The sequence below is a fragment of the Gallus gallus genome, chromosome 8 (assembly GCF_016699485.2).
Source record: "Gallus gallus isolate bGalGal1 chromosome 8, bGalGal1.mat.broiler.GRCg7b, whole genome shotgun sequence".
Taxonomy (NCBI): Eukaryota; Metazoa; Chordata; class Aves; order Galliformes; family Phasianidae; genus Gallus; species Gallus gallus.
In genome coordinates, this window is record NC_052539.1 from 4,523,060 (window position 1) to 4,544,888 (window position 21,829).

Sequence of the window (21,829 nt, forward strand, 5' to 3'; positions counted from 1 at the left end):
CTGGAGCCACGCCAACCTCCCCCCAAAAACATTCCTCCAAAGGGAGGCTTCGGCTCCAGGGTCACAGGGGAAAGCTCTGGGATCGGTTGTCAGAGAAACAAAGCCCGGCTGCACATAGCTGTGCTCCAAGGCAGCCCTGCCGGTCCTGCAGCCCACACCTGGCAGAACCTGCCTGCAGCCGGGCCTGCTGCACAGCACCAGCTCAGGACGGGCGGTGAGAAGGAAGGAGCCCATGCTGCAGGGGCACCCTGGGGGCACAGGATGCACTTGGTGGCACATTGGACTCAGCAGCTGTGGGATGATGAGGAAGAACCTGAGCTGAGGGATGTGGGAACATGCAGGATCTGTGCCTGTCCCCACAGCCTCTGGCACGCTTGTCCCCAAGCAAGGCACGGCTGTTTGGAGGAGCACCACAAATGCCAGCTCACACACACTCGTCCCACGGTGGGAAGATGCAGACATGCTCTGAGGCAACCCAGGAGCCCCATGCCCTGAATACTTTGATATTCAAATACCTTCAGTAGAGGCCCAGATCAGTCACAGCTATTTAAATCCCAGCCTGTCACCTTTTCCAGCATGGCTTCCAAACAGCTTTAGCAGCATATTACAGCGCAGGAGCCCTGCAGAAACTAAACACGTCTGCAGTGGGGTCAGTTGTGCAACACTGGCTAGCAGTGAGCTCCAAGTGGATCTGAAATGCAGGTGGGGGCGGTGGGGAAGCAGTCGGGTCCCCCACAGCTGAGGTTATGGCAACGTAGCCACAAGTGCTCCTCAGAGCTAACGGTGTGGCAGGAAGGGTAGCACCACCGAGAGCTTTGCTGTATGAGGGCTGAGCCGCTCCGGGGTCCACATTCCCCCCCTGCAGCTGGTGAGGGAGATCTTGTTGCATGGAATTAAGACACGCACAAAGGGGTTCGCATCCTTGACCTTAGGCACCACTCGGGGTGTGAGGGAACGTCCCTCTCCCAGCTGCTCCGCTATCCCTGCCAAGGCCACGTCGCCGTGGGAGGGCTGAGGGGTGACTCCACAGCACGTGTTCCCTCCGACTGGCAGGGACAGCCGGTGACGTGGCTCGTCCCATAGTCATGGGTGCAGGACTGCTATGCAGGCAGGTGATTCATTCCCCGCACACAGTCTGGGCCACCTGGAGGGCTGAGCTGCCCTTTAGACCGCGGGTGGAGAGTTGCCCAGAGGGACGTGAGCGCACCGTGGCAGCAGTAGGTGCCCCGTGTCCCCATTCCCGAGGCGTTGCAGTCGCTCACAGCAGCCCCAGGAGAAGGCACCCAAGCCTGCTGTGTCGCAGCCGCAGGCAGCAGTGGGCGGTGAGCCGAGAGCAGCGGCTGGGACGCGAGCAGAAAGCAGCGTCAGTGCGGGATGGGCTGGCAGGGGGTGCCCACCGCGTCCACCCCCTGGCACGGCTTTCTTCTGCCACGTCGGAGCACAGAGCCTTTCCAACTCTCAGATCCCCCGGCCGTGGGATGGCAGCACCGGGGAAAAGCTCCGGCAAAAAAGAAAAAGCAAAACAAAAAAAACCGAACAGTTAACTAAGTGTTGTCGGCTTGTAAGCGGCTTCGTTTGTCGACGATTACCAAACCGATTACGATCGCCTCCAACCAGGCGGTGAGCATCCCCCGCACACCGCCCCCCCGGCTCCAGGGCCGCCCGGCCCCGCGCGCAGCGGACACCCGCGGGCAGCGCCGCGCTCGGCGGCCGGGCTCCTCCGCCAGGGGGCGGCTCCGAGAGCCCCGGCGTCCCTTGCGCCGCGCCGGGCCCGGCGGAGGCGGCGGCGGCGGCGGGAGAGGGCCGCGGAGCGCGGTGCGGCGGGGCCCGGCGGGCCGGGAGGGGGGTGCGCCCCGTCCTCGCGGCTGGAGCAGGGCGGGCCGGGGGGACGGATCGCCGGCTCGGAGGGAGGAGGGATGTGCAGCCGCTCTTGCTCGTTCGCTGCCTTCTGTCCTGCGCGGGCTGCCCGAGTCCTGTGGCCGTGCTGGAGCCCGAGGGGGGGCCTTACGTGACGGTTAACCCGCGCCTCGCTCTTTCCCAGGTCCCTGAGTGCGTCGTCGGGCTGTGAGCGGAGGAGCGCCGGCCTCCTGTGGGGCAGCCCGTGGGAAGATGGTCTGTGCGCAGGTGGAGACGAGCCCGAGGCGCTGCTGGCAGAAGGTGCTGTACGAGCGGCAGCCCTTCCCCGATAACTACGTGGACCAGCGGTTCCTGGAGGAGCTGCGGAAGAACATCCACGCCCGCCAGTACCAGTACTGGAACGTGGTCTACGAGTCGGGGGTGGTGGTGCAGCAGCTCTGCAGCGTGTGCGTCTTTGTCGTAACCTGGTGGTACATGGACGCCGGGCTGCTGAGCCCGCAGGGGCTGTTTGGGGCAGCCCTGCTGACTTCTCTGCTTGGCTATGTCCTCTTTGACGCTATCGACGCCGGGGTTGGGCGGCGGGAGAGCGGGCGGACGCGGTGGGCAGACCTAAAAAGCACTCTGGTGTTCACCGCCTTCACCTACGGCTTCTCGCCGGTGCTGAAGACGCTGACGGAGTCCATCAGCACAGACACCATCTACGCCATGTCGGCCTTCATGCTCCTCGGCCACCTCATCTTCTTCGACTACGGCGCCAACGCCGCCATCGTGTCCAGCACGCTGTCCCTCAACATGGCCATCTTCGCCTCGGTGTGCCTGGCCTCCCGCCTGCCTCGCTCCCTCCACGCCTTCGTCATGGTTACCTTCGCTATGCAGATCTTTGCCCTCTGGCCCATGCTGCAGAAGAAGCTGAAGGCCCGGACGCCGTGCTGCTATGTGGGGGTGACGGCGCTGTTTGCACTGGTGGCCCTTGTGGGGCTGGCGAGCGTCTCCAGTGTAGGGGCTGTGCTCTTTGCCTCGCTGCTGCTCTCCATCTCCTGCCTCTGCCCTTACTGCCTCATCCGGCTTCAGCAGCTCAAGGACAACATCCACGGGCCGTGGGACGAGGCTGAAATCAAGGAGGACCTCTCCAGGTTCCTCATGTAGGCCTGGCCGGGGGAAGCGGTGCCCTCTGCTGTGAGGGGCCTTTATGGGGCACAGCTCCAAGGGGACGCCCAACCCAATAAAGACTCTCGCACTACAGCAGGGACTGCATCTGTGTGTGCTGTGACTGCCCTGGGCTGTGGGTGAGCGGGGAGGTGCTGGCAGACCCGTGGCAGTATTTTTGTACAGCCACCGAGCCAGAGGCACGGAGCAAGGTCTCTGCTCTCCTGTGGAGGGATGTGGTCCCAGCAGTGGGCACCCAGCAGCCACCCAACCCAGCCCCAGGGTGCTGTAGCAGCGATGGGACCCATGCTGGTCCTTCCTGGCACTATATGTCTGGTGTCTGACTCCACACATCCCGCAGCAGAGGGTCCTCTAAGCAAAAAAGTCAAACTGGAGGGCATCTCCGGATGAGCCAGCCCTGCTGTGCTGTTGAGTTGTTTTCCAGAGGCAAGTGGTCCAGCAGAGCATGGACTTGGCCAAAGGAGTAGCACCCTAGGCTTCCTGTTCTCACCAGGGCCTTCCTGGTGCTGGGCAGGAGGCCGAAAGCACAGGGGCACTCACAGGCCTTGAATACACTCACACATATCCGGCATGCGCAGCCACACTGCCATGTCCATCTGCATGCACCAGCATCTCTGCAGGCTGTGGGACCACAGCTGCTCATTCCTGCAGTATTTATCCCTAGCATTAAGATAAGAGGAAGCACTGCTCCTTTCGAAGTAAAAGACAGAGTCAGATCCCTCCTACTCTGGAGACAGCACAAGGAGACGTTTAAAACACCCAGACAGTTTCTCCAGTAAGATGTGGCACCAGCTTTGCATGCACGCTCAGGGATGGCAAAAGACTACAGGGGCAAAGAGCCCTTCTGCTGCAGAAGTGCAGGTTTGAACCCATTGGTTGAATCCATTGAGTGTGAAGGGGGTTTGCAGGCAAACAGCTCACACAGAGCACTGTTGTCTCATCCCAGCAAGCAGGCGCTGGCTCTGTGAGCTCCTTAGGAAATGAGCAGCCCGCTGCAGAGCCCCCAACACCTCCAGTGCTTTGTTATGACAACTTGCCAAGTTTTCAATGTTGCTGTTGTTGTCATGGAGATGACTACATCTCATTTTGTTTTTAATTAAAGAAAACCTGCAGAGGTTTAGAGTATGTGCTCCAGGCTCGCAGGGAGGGCAGAGTAACCAGATGCTCACAATCAAGATGACATTTTTCAGTTCTTCTAACAGAAGATTATTTCTTCACGAGGAGGTTTCCGAGAAAGTCAGTCAGTTGCTGGTGACCAGGATGCCCCAATCTGTCAGACTTACGCCACTGTAACACTGCCATCCACAGCAATTCACAGAGTCCATCTCTGGACAAGGCTTCGGTATGCTTGGATCACATTTAAGAAGTCTAGTAACAGTTTGTCAAAGAAGCAAATGAAATGTAGCTTGCCTGGCTCCCGCAGCTAATGTCTCTCTTGGTAGAGGCTGTGCTATCTGCAGTCAGGTTTACTTGAAGTTGCTGCTGCACAAACAACCTCTGTCCTCAAAATGTTGTTAAGTGCCATCCTAAACCTTTGCAGCTATCAACTGCTGGAGCATCTCAGACGTAGCACAGCCCTGACTCCATTTTGGATATGCAGTATCCAGGCTAACGGTGACAGAATGGAGTGTGTAGAGGAGTTGTTTCATCTCAGGCACAGCACATGAGGCTGGGGAGGCAGCAGTCCCTTGTCAGTGGCCCAAGGAGGCTGCAGGGATCTGGTGGTTCATTAGGCTAATGCGACTGGGGCAAGGTAGCCCTGGAGTTTTTGTTTTGAGCCTGGATTTATGACTACAAGAAAGCACTGTTTCTGCTAGACCCATTCACCCAAAGTGAAATGTTTTCTAAAAAATACTCTTCTCAAACTCCAGACTCTTAAAAAACAGCTCTGGGTTAGAAAAAGTGCAAACATCACTTATCCAGGTATGATTCCATGTGGCAATGGGCACAGACTAACATGGCTCTGGGCAATAAGGGAGCTAGAAACACATGGGGTAGCAGAGAAGCAGTGACTCGTTGTTGCTACCCCAACAAAGCTCCATCTCTCAGATCCTGAGAAGGACTCGGGGTGATCCAGAGGCTGTGCTCTAACCTCCACTGCAGCTCTCTGCTTGTCTGGAGCTGCTGTCCCAGTGCTGCTCAGTGCACAGCAATCCAGCACACGCTGGAACATTCAGGTTCCCTGCTCTGATGTAGAATAGTCGTGTCCAGGAGGAGGAGGAGACACTGCCTCAAGCTGATGGAGACCTGCTGGGCAAGCGGAGGCCAGCTGTGGCATGTGGTGTCTGTGCCATGGTCACCTCAACCACAGCTGAAAGCCAACAGGCTTATCTCTGGCAGCTTAAAATTACTTGCATTTGGGCCAGATCCCTGGGCTTTGTTTGATCCAGCACACCACATCTTCCTTGCTGCAGGCAGGATGCAGGATTTGTTCTGTACAGCTTGCTGCAAGCAATTCCATCTCCTTCTGTTGCCACAGGCCTCTCTGCTCTGCCCCCCTCCTTCAGCACTGCATACTGCAACACTGCCGGAATAAACGGCTACAATGACTATGTGTGCCCTTTGAGCACTTGCTACCTGAGTGTGCAGTTCTCTGGTTTGGCTGTTGCCTATGATGAGACCAAACAAAGAAATAGGTCCATCTTGGTTTGCACGCAACCGGATCACCATCAACCAACTCTAAAGAGTTAAACATTATTTTGCATTACAAGGAAGTGCAGTTTCTTTATCTGAAGTTGCCATTCCCAAGTCCACTGAGATACAGTATCGTTTTCTTTTGATTTGAATCTGGCCCAAATGCAAGTAATTGTACACTGACCAGGGCTAAGCCGTGCTCCTGGGGGAGTCACCGACACGTGCCGTCTGCAATCTCCATCTGCAGCATCTGCAGCAGGGAAAGGCAAATGTCAGCCACCCACAGCAGCCACAGCGGGCTGTCAGGGGCCTCTGTCCCTCCTCCTCGTGGGAGCACAGCATCTGGGAAGCCTGGAAACAGTGAAGCTTCAGTCTTTGAAGGTAATATCTTTTTATCTCTTCAGTTCCCATGCTAATCGCTAGGCTTTTCTCCGCACGTCACATAGGTGCATGCTGTGAGAGGCCACAGCAACCATCAGAATGAGCAGGAAACCAAAACTGGGTTTTGGTCTGAAATCATCCTTTGAGAAATAGGATGCATAATGGCACCAGCTGGGGTACAGCACCCTCCAGCTTCACCACCTACACTCAGAGTATATGCCTGTGCAGAATGGAAACAGCACAAAAGTCACCCCATGGGCTGATACCAAAGCATGTGCCAAAGTTTTCCAACACAAAAGCTCCTGCACTCACCACCTGCTTTCTGCTACCTAGGGGATTTCAAGAAGAGCTACCTGAAAACCATGAAGTTCACTGTCCCATCTCCAGCAATATTTTTAACAAATACTTCTGCAGAATGTAATCATTTCTGTGAAAGATTTAACACTATAAAACACCCCCAAAAGAGAACTCCGTGCCTTACAGCACTGATGCTGGCTGGCACACAGGAAGGCAGCAACGCTTTTTGGGTTGCAGTAGATAATAAGGCCGTAGGACTAAAATACCAGCCACCTTCTACCCGTTCCTCTCTCAGTACCTTGTCATACTGCAGAGATAAAGCAGTGAGCTGCCCCCAGGGCAGAACAAATTCTTCAGCAACCTAGGGAAAAAAAAAAACATAGCTTGTGAAATTCAGTCTGGTCCCATTCCCTCTTACCTGGGAGGTGAAGCAAGGCCAGAACCTCCTGCCTCTTGAACAGCCCACTGGGTACAAATGCCACTTCTGTACTCCTGAATTCTGCTGAGGGCTTTTTGTTTGTTTGTTTCTATCTGATGACAGCAAGTTCCGCTGAGGAGAGATGCAGCAAGGTAAGCCAGGCCAAGCTCCACTCCTTGTCCCCAGCTTCTGGGACAGTAATGTTTACAAGACCACTAGGATTGTCCATTTCTCCTTTTTCCCAGGGTGCTGGGAAGCACATTGCCCGTCACTGTATGTCTGCCAGCTCCTGCAATTCCTACTTGAGCACATACAACTCAAAGGTCTAGCAGGAATTACTACTCTTCTTTCTGTCCTAAGAGTTGGTGGACTTTGTGTTTTTTTCCCCTCCTTTCTGCTACTATCTTTGTTGGTTTTGGTTTTGTTTTGTTTTGTTTTTTTCTTTCTGCTGTATTCTATCAAAAGACAAAGCCTAAGTGAGATGAAAACAAAAATTGGTGTGTCCACAGCTCCCTGGGCTTGCACCCCCTATCTTTTGAGCAAACTCCAAGTCAGGCATTTACAAGCACATGTAAGCAGGGCAGCAGCTCCCTGGATACAGGACATCTCAGCAAGGACCAAAATCAGCCCCAACTAAGCAGTGTCAGACCTGGCTTGAAACTGAGCACAGTCTGTGTGTTGTCAGGCTCCTACATACGGTATGAATCTCCTCTGCACATCTGCTCGCAGAGCAGCACTGTAGCAGCTTGCTCTTACTGCAGCCTTCCTACTACAAAGAAATGTTTTGTTCGTACCTTTCAAAGAACAGGCTGGAATCCTGATGCTGCACTGTCCCTCCAGGTCATGTCTGTGCAGTTCCCTCTGATTTATCAGTATGGTTTGTGAGATTTCCCCTCATTGTTTTCATGTGAGAAAAAAAGAATCAATAAAACCATCAATTTATTTTTTTTTTAAAAAAAGACTTATCCTTTATACTTCTCCAGCACCCAAGACAAGCACATCTTCTGAACATTAAATTCCAGATTTTATCTTTCACTCAACACGACAGGGTCAGACTTACCTGAAATCCAGAGGTAACTACTTACAGATACTTGAGCTCAGATGCTCTAGTGAGGTTAGCTTGCAGAGAATTCAGAGGTTTAGCTTGAAAAAAGTGTTTGGAGCAGCTGCAGTGTGTTTACAATTGTGCAGATTCATCAGTGGAGAGACTGCTGCAATCTTCTTAGGTTTTCCACTCAGCACAGAGTCAGGTGCTGCTGGTGCATTAGACATCTTACAGGAACCTTTTGCAGTCTCTGCTGTTCAAAAAGTTGGAAGTCCTTCCTGCTGATGCTAAGTCAAAGGCATTCACAAGAACGGTCCTGGTGGTCAATGAATTCAGGTATGATGATGGAAGCCCAGCAGTACATCCCTCCCTCCAAGGTGCTGGGAGGGTCTCCCCAGAGCCAAGGCTTTCATGGAGCATTAACGGCTCCTCTTGAGAAAGAGCAGATAGACCCTTCCATTGAAAACCAGCACACATTCATTTTGTAGCCAGAATTTTATTTTCTTTATATCCAAGCTTATCATTGACATCTGAAAATAAAATCTTTCATTTACAAATAGACTAGTGCAAATTAAAGAGAAATTTGGACAGAAAGAAGACAGATTGCATGTAACAACAACAACAACAAAGTGTGTGTTAGGCTGATCTTCCTGGAACGGCTGGAGGAGGTCGCCTAGGAAAAAGACAAAAAATAACCCAAAATTCGTGGGGAGGGGGAGAAGAGATTTAAAACAAAAGGTCAAGATGCAATCAAATGACTCATATACAAAATTATCTTAATAAAATGGGTTAAGAGGAAAAGGCACAGAGCATGCACAGTGAGGAAAAGAGCAAGAACAAGATTAGAATCAGCTGGCTACCAGCACAGCCTCAGCTTTCATCCTCACCGCTTCCCATCTGACGTCCTGGCGCCAGAGAGCTGGGACAATCACATTGGACAATCACATTGGACAATCACATTGGACAGCCACATTGCAAGTGCGTTGCTGCTCAGAGGCTTTCTAATTTTCTTGGAGGAAATAATATCCTCCAAAAGAGCCTTTCCCCATCCGGCCTTAAAATCAGCACTGCTATATGCTTCAAACGCTGTTCTCACTTTTACAGGTGAGATTCTGATGAAATCAGGAGTGATAAAACAAGATGGATCTACGTGCTCGTGTATCTGGAGGGGGGGATTGCTCGGGAAGATAAAAGCTCGGGTGATGGCAGTGCCGTGAATCTGCTGCCAAAATGAGCAGGAGTGACCCCTGGCAGCGGGTGGCTCAGTGCCCTGGTTGGAGAAGAGTGGCTGCTCATCCCATTTCCAGCATACAGCACTGGTGTGTTGCTGGCCGGCACGCCAGGAAGCAGCTCACACAGCGGTACGTAACATACTGCAGGCAGAGACATGCATGTGGCATGGCTGTTTACCGAGGGAGGCTGCACAGACTGCCTCAGGCGTATCCGTTAGAGCCTATGACAAAAAAAATGTTCCCAAATTTGCTGTGAGTACAATGGGGACATGAGTGCTTCGCTCATCCCACCTCCTGCTCCCCCTTTCCCAAAACTTGAGGAGCGGCACAGTGGTGGTTGGTGGGGAAATGCCCCCTGCTGTTGTGCTGTTATAACTGTGCCACGCAGATCATCTCTGAGCACCGATTTCACTTACTTGGCTCACACTGACCTGAAGGAGGAACTGAGTAATCAAGGCATTTTGAGGCAGCTGCATATTCATATACAACCGCCTTGGGGGGAAATCCTTTCCAGGCAGGACATGTCCACAGGCGCAGTTCTACTCCAACTCCTGAGAAGTCGGTCTGGCCCTGTGCTCAGCTTTCAATCTTCCCCCAGACACACTTCTCCCAGCAATGAAACGAACAGCATGTACTGCCTGACAAACATTCACTCGGCAGAATACCCCTGCAGCGCTGCAAGCCCGTAGCAGGGCAGCGTGCTGAATGCTTCCCATGGGCTGCGTCTCTCCTGCTTGCCCTTTCCACGACACCGCTACGATCTGAGCTGCAGCACACATCTCTCTGGTCAATCCTCACTGCAGGCCCAACAGAGGCAGAGTGCAGAGTGCCAGACTGGAGATCGCTCGTGCGCATCGGAAAGCAATAATAAAAGCCCATCAAGAGTTACAGTTTATTTCAGGTTCAGAAATGCAGCATAACATGTTTACAGCAGGTATATGCAATGCTCAGTAATGACCACGGTTTCGAGAACCGACTCTCTGTGCTCAAAGATCAACATCAGATACCATTTACGGACTACGAAACCAAAGGCAAATGTTTTGGTTCATACGAAGTAGGGCATTAACATACAGAGCAGAATTCAGTAAGAAATTAAGCGTTTGCTCCTTACAAAAAGAAGTCATTGTTTACACCATCCTGGAAAAGTAAAGAGACAGGAAGTAAAGCAAACGGCCAGCAAGACGGGACAAATCATATATCAAGCAAGAGTGGAGGACTGTCTGGACGGGAGGAGCCATCGGTATCAGCTCGCCTGCAGACAAAGCAAGAGGAGAGACAGGCAGAGTAACATTCATTTACACAAGGGAGTTCTGCTAGAGCCCGGGGGAGGAGGTTCAAAGCCACCGCGGGAGGAAGTGTGCCATGAGCACACCAAGGAGTCCATGCCTCCCCAGCGCCACACGTGCAAAGTTGCTCTGCTTGGAATTCAGGAGGTTTGGACTATTTTAAGATAGAAAGACAGAACTAGGCAGTGATAATATGCTGTACACATTATGTAGTGTAGCTGTCTGCAATACAGAGCGTAATATTTTCTATGTTATGCTTGAACATGAAATGCCACAACCTCTAACGTATCTCCTTTAATATAATTACCTACTTTTATGAGGCTTACTCAGAAAGTGCAGTGAGATCGGCAATAAAACAAACATACATTAACTATGTACAAAAGCCTTTTCTTCAAACATACAATCATTTTAATCCTAACACAAGATCCCTGGAGGTTAAAGGCCGAGAGCTATTTACGACATGAGCAAGCTCCTCAGCTGCTGGTCAGCCATATGGAGGTGAGGTGGAATGCGTTCTCTGGGCACAGACCCAGGCTTAGCCTACATGCAGTACTAGATAAGCACCCTCCTGAAGCTTTGCTACCTACGTCATCCAGCTCACTAAGCTTGCAAACCCTGCTGTTGCTTAACGGGAGTCTCCACTGCTCCCTGGCAATCTTCCCTTTGCCCAAGAGAATCAAACAACTGGAGAGCAACCCGTGCTTCTCTGTCATGGGAGCCCAGGCTCAGCTGTCCCTGGGTAAGGGTGCCTGCAGAGGGGCCGGGGCCGGTCCCAGCCAGCCAGTCCCCCTAGCAGATCCCTGAGAATATACTGGTGAGCTCTTCCTCCTGTCCTTCAGGCATAGAGCAAGCTACTGCCAACTTGTTCCTCTGAGAACAAGGGATGGGAGAGACACAGCTTACCAGAATCAGGAGCCAGCAGGACAAACAAACACATTCCAGGCACTGTACAGCACGAGGAAAATGGGTCAAAGCTAGGGAGGAGAGTATGTAGTCAATTGCAAGTGGCAATTTCTCGGGAAGCAATTAGCATTTTTCCTAGGAACAATTCTACATAGTTTACTCCAAAAAGTGTATACGCAATACATTCGAGGTGAACTCATCAATCTATGGATCTGTGCTCAACACCAATTATTAGCTTACACATCTCAAAGCTCTGTATTTCAGGAGCAGGTTCAGATTTAGATGTGATGGAGATGCGGAGGATGGGAAGGCTGCGCAGCTGCACTCTGCGTCCCACGAGCTCAAAACTGAGTGCAGAATGCATTGCTGCTGACACTGGGGCCACTGCACTGAGCTGTGCTATTTCCTCATGCTTGACAGAAGGGTCATCAAAGTAAATTAAGGAGTCTCAAGTACAGAGGATTTAAACACACCTTCTTAAGTCGCGACCTGTGTCATTTAATTGAGGCTCCTAACTTACCGGCATTGCCACCCTCATCTTCCAAGCAGTTACACCAATCTGAATCATCCCTTCTCTTTCCACAGAACAAATGGGAGACCTTGGACAACTCAGCCAAGTGCTTAGGATAAGGTGGGACCAACACAGCCCATGGGCTCACCGTAGCACTGAACGAACACCAACATTTGGGATGAAGGTGACTTTCTGTGGCTGAGGTGGAACAATGTAGTTTTGTTTACAACCTTTTCAGCCTTGAAAGCTGATCCTGTGCTCTCGATGTGGAAGATCTAAGCCTACTCCCCAGACAAACAGCAGCCATTTAAGCAATCTTCTGAGCTCACCGACATGCCGGTGCTCTGACATGTTCCCCCGTGCTTCAGATGTTGACCTCAGCTCCCCAGGTGTGTGTCACAAGTATGTGGTTGACAGGAAATTAAAGTCGGGCTAGCATACAAATCACGATGCTTTCCCAAACTTGTTTCTCTTCTACAAGCAGAAACATGATTTGCTTCGGTAGTGAACATAACTGTTATTCCATCAGCAGCCTGGGAATATTTAATGGGCAAAATCCCCACTGGTTGTGGCTCCTTGATTGGATTCTTCCTAACCACGGGGCTGCAGCATACTGGAGCCCCACGTACAGCTTCAATAAGTGAATTTATTAGACTGATTATAGTGGGGGACTTTGAAACCACCAATTGCTTTGCCTGGGGATCCGTAACCATAATTGCAACAGCAGCAATTAATATTTTCTGACTACCCAAGGCCAAATTCATCTCCGTTTTAATCCCGTCAACTCAAGAAGTTTTAAGCTACAAGGGCGATGCTGACCCTAAGTGTTTAAAGTTCAGTAATGCAGTTAAGACAAAAGGTTTTTATATTACATCAATACACAGTGTAAAACAACAGGCAGAGAACTTCTCAAAGTGAACATCTGCTAAAAAAAAAAACAACACATGGCCAGGATGCACAGCTGAGCATTTCTCAGCACCTGTTTGGATAAAACGACTCCTAATCTGAGGTGAGGAGGATGCCATGAGACACAAAGGGAAAATATTTAGTGGACGTCGTGGAACTTTGTCGACTGGCATGAGCAAATAACTCAGACCCAAATGGGATCCCTTGGAAAGCTCAGACGCAGATCTAGGCCATCGCTCTGAAGTGGCTCCCACAGTGGGCAGAGGAGTGGTAGCCCATTTACAGCTATGCATTAATTTATACATATATACATCTCTCAGTTCTCTGGACCCTGCCATGCAGCATATATATACATGTTACATGCTCTCACTTACACACAAGGCTTCCCATGAGTTCAGGGGAAGGACCGATGTGAGCGAGCGCTACCAGAGCACAAAGCAAGCTGGCACACACTGCTCTGTCACACACTGGCTCTTCCAACTGCCCTTCTCACATCTTTGCTGCAGGGTGAGCCGGCTCCACACCTTGCAAGCTGGGGTGCTGCAGCCTGGTCCGTACCAGCCACCCAACCAGCTCTGTCTATCAGTCAGCAGAGGGGAAGGGAAGTAAAGCACACATAGTCCCACACACACCCTTCTAGTTTAGTGACATTCCTTATAAACTTAGCTTCAGATAAGAAAAAATTACAGGAGAAGCAGCGTTCCAGCAAGCTTCTTGCAAGAGAGATGAAAATGTGAGGCCTTTAGAAGAGCTTGATAAGAAACCAGGTTTTTCTCTGCCCAGTTTAGCCATTAACAGAGAAAGTGGGCACAACTGCAAAACGCCACATGACAGAAAACGTGAAAGGTACAAATAAAAGCAAGATTTCGGCAGGGAACAGAAAAAGAAGCAGCTAAAGTCAACACGTGCACAAACACAGACTCAAGTCCTCCTTTGACTGTATAGGATTGTGAGCATGGGTGCCTGGGTGAACACGTGTGTCAGTACGTTAGCTAACATCAGCTATTGCAGAAGGAAAAGTCGAGACAGCACAGACCTTCCCAGAACATTTAAGAGCTCATAAACAATGCAGAATGGACAGAGATATATCAGTAAAATTGGTTACTTGCCTCTAGACGTCCATACATGCAACTATACATTGGTTATTGCAACAGTTATCAAGCAATTTGCTTCCACATATTTGGTTAACAATGAGTGGCATGCCAGAAACTCCATTTAGTCTAACAGGGATGAATCTAACGGACGAATTACAGTGGGCCGAGTAGGTGAGGGGGGTGGTCTTCGACTGGAGAAAAAGAGAGAAGAAACAGTAAGCACAAACATTAAGAGCAAACTCTGCACCTTTTGTGGTTGCTACATGAACCTGCACGTGCACCTACACACGACCATCTTATTTCCACGTGTACTGGCACCCACGAGGAAGAAAGCAAAGGGTTTGCAGCATGCAGCATGCAGCTCTCTCACGTATTTGACAGCTCTCTTCTCCAGCTCACAGCCTGCTTAACCTCTGAACACAGCCACTCTCTTCTGCCAGGGAAATCAGCGGTGGATGATCATTTTCTCACTCCCAGCCCAGTCAGCCACAGAATGGACTTATGGGCACATGTGAGGGTCGGCAGATGCCTTTACAAAAGCAGCCTGCAGTGACTTTGGCTGCTGTATGCAGAATTAAAATCTGTGGCTTCTTACACAGTTGGTCTTACTGGGAGCACAGCACAGAGAAGTGGTGGCACAGAACTGGTTCTCCTCCAGTCTGTCAAAGGCGACACACCGACCCTACTGAAATTGCACATAGCTTATCTTTGGTCACAAGGCAACTGCCTTTTACGTTTCTGCTTATATTTAGGGTACACGGTCCACATCAGCATGGCATGGAAATAAATCAGCTTGGTTAGGAGGGGTGTTTCTGTAAATACTCTATTCCCCCTGGGCTAAAACACCCCTCTGCCATGCAGAGCGTGCACAGGATCTGAGAGATACGTACCTGTTTGGCCTTCAGCTCCAGCACTGGTTCAGACACCTCTGCCTGGTGCTGCCTTGTTCTGCATCTCCCAGTCACTCTGCTCCCCTAGCTAGCTGTTTAGCTCTCTCCAGCGGCAATCTACTGCTCCAATTTATTCCATTCCATCTCTTAACACAGTGTTTTTGCCCCCTACTTTCTTTAATGGGAAGTACGAGTGCTCTCTCTGTTCCTTAATCTGACAAGAGATCATCATAAGAGCATATGTATGTCTGAGCTGGTGATCTGAACAAGGGGAGCCAAGGGCTATTCGGTTCTAATCCAGCCTTGGCAGACTCTATTAATGATCCTGGCAAACCACAGAGCCCTCTCCTACTCTGTCCTCTATCTGTCAAAGTAGGAACTGCCTGTCTCTGAAGAATATTACAGAGAAAAATTGTCTCATTCTGGTAAAACTAAATAGAAGATGAAAAGAATACAACAATGTGTTAATGTTCTTTGAACTGGAACATTATACATGAGACAAATTTACACTTGACGAAAAAAAGTCTTGCTTAGCTTAAAGTGCATCTTGTACGACAATATTCCCTTTTGGTGAAGAAATGAGCATTTTAATCCCTAACACGCAGCAAACAGAAAACATGCCAACCAAAGCGTTCAAGTAAATCAGCAAGCTAAAACCAAATAGGCAAAATATAATTTCTTCATGGTGTATTTTTCTTACAGAAAAAATGTGACTGTGTTAACTATTGTTTCTTGTGTTGCTCCAGTGTAGGTCTTCTGGACCCATTTCCAAAACTTGTAGTTTCATAAAGAACCACTTCTAAGGCTCTGCGTTTCTGCTGGGTTGCATTAAATTATTCCTTTGTTGAAATGCCTCACATTGCATTGTTTAGCGCTTACTGAAAACATCATATCATGTGTATACAATTGACAAACAAGGGAAAATGCATACAGCTGTCTTCATATCAAATTTAAAAGTTACAGGCCAAAGCATGCATTTTAATATGAGGTCGAATGCAGCACAATGAGTTCAAATAATGTAATTTAGTCAAATTGCTATTTAGCCCAGCTGGATCAGAAACTGGAGGGCACAAGGGGAGCTTATCCTGGATTTAATCACCTAAACCAAACCTGAATCAAGATCAGGTCTCAGCTCTCTTTTCTCCTTGACCCAGAGCTGCTGCTGCACTTGGACAATTATTTCTTATTTTCCTTCAAGCCCAATCCAAAACTGCTCAGAAAAATACAGGGATGCAGTGAGGAGCAGGCAGACCTTCTCAGCCCCCATTCCTCTCCTCCATCCCATAATGGTGCTGCCTTACTCCCCAGGCAGCGCAGCTGCTCAGAGCTTCCTTCTGGCTCCTTGATCCCATCATGGCTGGGGGAGTGGGATGTGCCCTCTGGAAGTCAGAAGCCCCCTCCAGAGGAGTGGCAGATATCTCATGGAATAGAATCATGGAATCATCAAGGATGGAAAAGACCACCAAGATCATCTAGTCCAACCATCAGCCCACCCCCACCATGCCCACTGACCACGTCCTTCAGTGCCACATCTCCATGGCTCTTGAACACCTCCAGGGACACTGACTTCACCACCTCTCTGGGCAGCCTTTGGGAAGAGGCAAGGCTTGGGAGACCTGCAAAAGCACCATTCACAGTCTCCTGAGCAGCCTCTGAGTCTGTGTGCCTGTCATGCAACAAGATGGGCCACAGACCACCGCCCCAGGCATGGCCCAGCACAGAGCTGCAGTGTGGGAAGAGACCTGGCCTTCATTAGCCACCAGCACGCAGCCATGATGGCATGAGCTGGAGCTCAAGGCAAAAAGTGAGGGAATGGACAAGCCTAGAAATTGTCTGTCTCTTCTTGTGACAAGCCACTACACGACCACTTTTCACTCCGGGAGCACAACTCAGACCTTTTTTTCTCCCTCCAACAAAGAAGTCAACCCCAGGGGCTGAAGGAGCAGCCTCCCCGCACGCCCCTGCCTCTCCCACCATCACGGCTGGATGCGCTGGCTGCGATGGAGCAGTGCAGTGCCCGGCACCCAAACTGCCACCCCAGGATAATGGAGTGGGCACCTCCCAAAGCACAGATCTGAGGAAGGCTGGCCTGGCTTTGGCACAGCTCCTTTCTGAGCCTGAAGTTGAGCAAAGGTTAAATAAATGTGTACTGCCAGCCTCTCCAAATGGCAGCTGTGCAGAGGCCGGCAAGCAGAGCAGCAGAGGGAGCTGCAGCCTGCCCATGGACCTGCAGCTGAGGCAGCCGCAGCGCAGCAAACCCCCGCAGGTCCGGCTGCACTGGCTGCCATGGCAGCGAGGAAATATGTGACTAAGCCCAATTAAATGTTTAGTCTGGAGCCAAAAGATGAGACGCGGAGAGACAGCACAGAGCGCGTTTTCTCTGCGTTATGGGAGCGATCCCATCAGCAGCACTGAGCTGCTCGCTCCCAGGCTGCAGAGGGCTGCTCGGATTCATAGAAAGCTCTGTCTTATGAAAATGGCACTTCTGCACTAATTCCTGTTTGCTTATTGTCGCAAGCATTTTCGCTGTGTTTTGTAGCTATGGGCTGAGTCCCACTGCCCGGCCCCTTTGCCACTGCTGAGTCGTTTGCCTTTCTTTTTTTTTTTTTTCTTTTTCATTTTTTTCTCTTTATTTTTAGGAAAAAAAAAAAAAAACCCAAACGGGAAACAGCGTTTGTAAAAGTTAGTGCTAAAGGGGCAGGGGATCATAGGTCCCCAGGGTTGAGTAAACGAGTCTGCAGAAAGAATCAGTTCTTCTAACTAGCACACATTAAGCAGGCATAAAGAATTTACCAATGAAAATTGTGGACTAAGTATGTATTTAATAACTCCCTGATGTTGCTGCACAGACTCCTCCTTTGAAGAACTCAGGGGGGTTCTGAACACGGGATAACTCTGACCCCCGTGCAAAAACTTTTTTAAAAGGAAAAGTTTGCTATTTATTTTTAACCTAAGCAGCACACCCCATTTTTTTTTTTTTTTTTTAGTTTTAAAAGAAGTCCCCAAAAGCTTCAGCTAGGCAAATACAGAGCAAATACAGAGTGAACGAAACTAAATAAAGCAAGTCTAGACTTAAAACGCGATCAGAAACATATGGGAGCTCTTCAAGCATTTGCCTTCTGCAGAGTGCTATCACTCCCCACACAGAGTCCACAAAATATGCTTTCAGTAAAGCAGAGCTGTAATTACCATGGGAGGCCCTGTTCTCAGAAGATGGCTTCCCTTCTCGGAGCACAGCTAGCATGCTTCGAAATAAAAGGCTTTCGTTTCCACTTACGTTTTACATTCTTGTTTGCTTGTGACCACCAGAGAACACTTGCGGAAGGCATGCACATAGCTGTACTTTATGATACATTCCTATAGATCTGAAGCCGTAAACAAAAGTCCATTATTCTCTCCCTTTTCCCCGATCCCGGTTTCCCTATAACGCAGGCCCCTCGGAGCACCCTGTTATGTGACATTCATTGTTTTTGCAGGATCTAACAAGAAAACTGTTTTAAAAAAATCCCTGAATGGCTCTAGGTCTGACTGCAGGCAGATTTTAATTTAGGTGACAATAAAGATCTGGCTGTGAGTCATTCCAGAACAGAAAAGTGGCTTATTTCAGGTGAGAAATAAATATCAGTTCTCGTTGGTGTGATTATTCGGAGATACAGGTAGCCCGTTTCCTAGGCCTGTCCTTGGGATAGCAATAGTGCCTTGGCTCATCTGACTTCTACGTGACTTTCTCTGTTTCAGTAAGATTCTAAGACCCACACAACGTAGGCCCTGCTTTTCCCAGTTCTTCTACCAATCTACCTTTATATGTTCTCCTTTGACCTTCGCCAGCTTCTGCTTTTGGCAGAAAATCCAAGCCAGAAGTGGAAGGGCAGTCGTTTAGCAGGGGGTTGGACCAGATGATCTCCGGAGGTCCCTTCCAGCCCCTACAATTCTGTGTAGCGATAATGGCTGAAGAATAGAAGCAAGATATGGTTTGCAGGTCTGACTAGCTAGTCTAATGTCTCTGCTTACTTAAAACTCTTCCTGGCCTATAGCAGAAGCAGCACGGCTGCTCTGGAGTCTCCAGAACCTCAGCTCGGGAGGAACATCTTGAGTAGAAGCGGGAAAATCATGAAGAGAAAAGCAAGTTAACACTAGTGACAGGTCACAAGAAAATAGGAAAAGCAGAAAAAGGATGGCAGTAAGAGTGGTTCAGCAGGAGCCATGGACAAAAATCGGTAAGAGATGTTATGGGAGAAATGAGAAACAGCCCTCAGTGGTGATGAAAGGAGAAAGCAGTGGGGGAACGCCTGCGTGTGATGGTCCCTTACCTCAACATAACGGTCCAAGAGACTGAAAGTTTCTTTCCATCTGTTTCTCTACTCAAAACTGTTATTTTCAGTATCAAAGATGAAGCATTGCTAGTAAGCACGCCCAGAGGATTCCTGCTGAAGGGCAAGTCAGGAGTGGAAGCACTGAGACGCACGGCATGCTTTTAGAGGTGTCCTTCCACTAGGCACCATAAAGCAGCAATCTAAATCTCCATTAATGCAAACGCTAACACTGATCCAAAGCATTAAGATCACTGTGGTTCCAAAGCGTGTGATTTTACGTAATACGGATATTCCTTTCAGAGGCAAAGTGGTCAAAGTATGACGGTCCACTAGATTGATTTCTCTGCAAATCAAACTGGGTTTTCTATATGACCACCACAAATTAACATCTATCGCAGACACGGACTTGTTTGTATGTTTAGGAGAATGCTGCATTTTGGAGTTAGTCATTTTAGGGAATTGATGTGGAAAAAAACATATGGAAAAAAACAGCTTGAATAAACCAAATAAAATATAATAATTCAGTGGAGCAACCAAAAATGACTATTATTCTAAACAGCGTGTTCTTATTTGCCCTTCAGCAGGGAACATGTCAAGTTAGCAAGCTTGCTAAGCATTAGAGGAGGTCTGTTCCAACCCTTTGGAAATCCAATGTCTGGATGGTGAAGAGGATCAAAAATCCACGAGGAAGAAGAGGGATTCAGGAATTCTGAGCGATACATTGTGAATGCTGCTCTTCCTTTGTCCATCTGCAGCAGATGATGACAACAGAAGGGTCACAAAATCTGGAGGAGGAACATCTGATCTTTATGTAGTAGCTCAAATCTTGTGTACTGGTCTGTGTTCAGATGTACTGTCCCATGTCAGTGTAAATCATGTATGATGTCTCTGAAGGCCATAGCTGCTTCTGCTCACTCTGTTCTTTCTTCCTACTCACACTCCATCTTCCTTTCCCAGTTTGGCTGTCTCCTCTTTACTTACCTCAAGGCAAGAAAGGGAACGAGCATCCTGGCTATTACCTCCCGCTGGACTGGCACCTCTTCTAGTCCATCATGACAACAACTAACGTTATCCATATCAATCTCGTTAATGCAGCCATTGAGTGCCCTGTTTTTCACTAATGATCCAGTACAGCTTGTGGGCACAGGAGAGTTTCAAGGAGAGCCTTTCAAAATGCCTGCAGGCTCAGGAAGTTCAAATCATCATTGCTTTCTTTTTAAAGGTACGTCATACATTTTCTCTTGCAGCATAAGGAAGGCTAGGAATGTACTACTATTCAATCCACTCTTTCAAATACGGCCAAAAATTTCCTGTTAAACACCCCTGCTTTAATCCTATATAACCTTCATGTTGTTAAATTACTCTTTTATGAGACTGAATAAATAACTGAGACCAAAGCACATCTTTGGATTCCTGTCTGTATTTCTGGCAAACAGCATTTGCTATTGTTTGACTCTACTTTCCTTTTTCAAGTGGAGAGATGCTAAAAATAAAAACCACTTCCTTTTATTAATAGTATATTGATAGAGAAAAGGCTAAGGAGGCAAAAACTTCTACTGAAAGCACCTAACTGAATAAATTACTCATAGATGCAGTTCACCAGCTGACAATCCCAAAGCTGACTTCAGCTGTATTTGGTTGGAGGCTGCGCTCACAACATCATCTTTATCCCAGAATGACTTCTTACAACTCTCTTTAGGTTACTTACTTCTCTGTCTACCTCTCTCCTGCATAATTTTTCAATACCCTTCTCCATCACATGGGACTGGTCTATGCTGAGAGTAACGAAGACAGAAGTGAGATTCAGTGGCAGCAGATGTAGTACCAAGGCTGCAGTGCCTGCCATCCCATGAATTTAGTTTTAGCTGGTCTTCAGGACAGTCATCTGGAGGAGGAGCAGATGGAGGAAGGTGGTGAGCAAAATGCTATTGCTAGTCTAGGAGACAGCCATCCTCTTAGGGGTGAGCAATCGCTGCATCTCTTGGAGCAAACTCAGGGACACTCCTGTCTGTGACGGCGTTAAGTACGGGCTGCTGAAGAATCCCTTCTGTCCAATTCTGCTCCAAATTTCTCACAAGAATAGTACTGAAGAATTATAATGAAACCACACGAGTTGTTATATGGTGATACGTCACATGTTTGTAAAAGCTTCTGCGGCCTACTTCCTGGCCAAGCCCTCCAGTGTTTATCCTCATTCAAAACATTACTTCTTTCATTGATTCTATTAAGAGTGAAGCTGCCAGGTGACCACATTCCTCAACTTTTTTTTTTTTTGCCACGTGGTATGGCTACTGTAAGCAGTGTAGCTAGAGTTTCTAGAAGTTGTCACGGCCACTAACACCAAGCTGCTGTTAGAAAAGGTTGCCAGATATTGCATTTTATGGTCTGAAAACGGGATGAAAAACTTTAAAAGAAGACAGAAATACAAGGAGCAGGAGACAGATTTACTAAGGTGCCAGGGAAGGGATAAGTTGGAAATAAACCAGCAAAAGACAGTGAGAAGGAAAGGAAGGAATATGTGGGGAATGGAGACAAATGTTCCAGGCAGGAAACCAAGTGAGGGGAGAAGGTGAAGCAAGGGACGTGCAGAAAAAGGGGAAAACAGAATAGAGATAAAGGAGACAGTGGAGGAGGAGGGGAGGGGAAGCAGAGCTGCTTTCAAATAGATAAGGCCACATATAATCTCCAGCTGAAAGCAGCCAGCAGCAAAAGGAGTGTATACCTGGGTGTGCCTTTCAACAAGAACTGTAAATGAGACTGGTAACAAATTGCACAGGGATGTCTTCCCATAGGGCAGAAATCCCAGAAAGAATAACTGATATTCTCATAAGTCTTGTGATCTGGGGCTCTTTGGACAGGCAGAGTTGGAAACATACTGACTACGGAAGAGCAGTG

The 21,829-nt window shown here is 49.0% G+C and overlaps 2 protein-coding genes across 25 annotated transcripts in view; one reads left to right on the forward strand and one right to left on the reverse strand.

Annotated features, from left to right (window-relative positions):
* Window positions 1-1,166: 1,166 nt before the first annotated feature.
* On the forward strand, window positions 1,167-3,099 carry PIGC (phosphatidylinositol glycan anchor biosynthesis class C). 2 transcript variants are annotated; one of them, XM_015290426.4, is made up of 2 exons: window positions 1,167-1,620; window positions 2,042-3,099. In XM_015290426.4, exon 2 carries the CDS (start codon window positions 2,110-2,112, stop codon window positions 3,001-3,003), a length of 894 nt encoding a protein of 297 aa, XP_015145912.1. In that variant the 5' UTR covers window positions 1,167-1,620; window positions 2,042-2,109; the 3' UTR covers window positions 3,004-3,099. The 2 variants fall into 2 exon arrangements, with proteins under 2 accessions (XP_015145912.1, XP_422231.3); XM_422231.8 differs by lacking the exon at window positions 1,167-1,620 and adding an exon at window positions 1,774-1,815.
* A 4,627-nt stretch (window positions 3,100-7,726) lies between these two features.
* The window catches only part of DNM3 (dynamin 3), a 166,801-nt gene continuing 152,698 nt past the window's right edge, over window positions 7,727-21,829 (reverse strand). For 6 of the 23 annotated variants that reach the window (XM_040704983.2, XM_040704982.2, XM_040704980.2 and 3 more), the window contains 2 exons: window positions 11,221-11,291; window positions 8,204-8,472 (listed from right to left, as the gene is read on the reverse strand). In XM_040704983.2, coding sequence (XP_040560917.1) covers window positions 8,219-8,472; window positions 11,221-11,291 — 325 coding nt within the window. In that variant the 3' untranslated portion in view covers window positions 8,204-8,218. Of the gene's footprint in view, window positions 9,253-9,909; window positions 13,923-17,074; window positions 20,820-21,829 lie in introns of those variants that run through there. The other 17 variants (XM_040704987.2, XM_040704986.2, XM_040704984.2 and 14 more) reach the window with 8 other exon arrangements.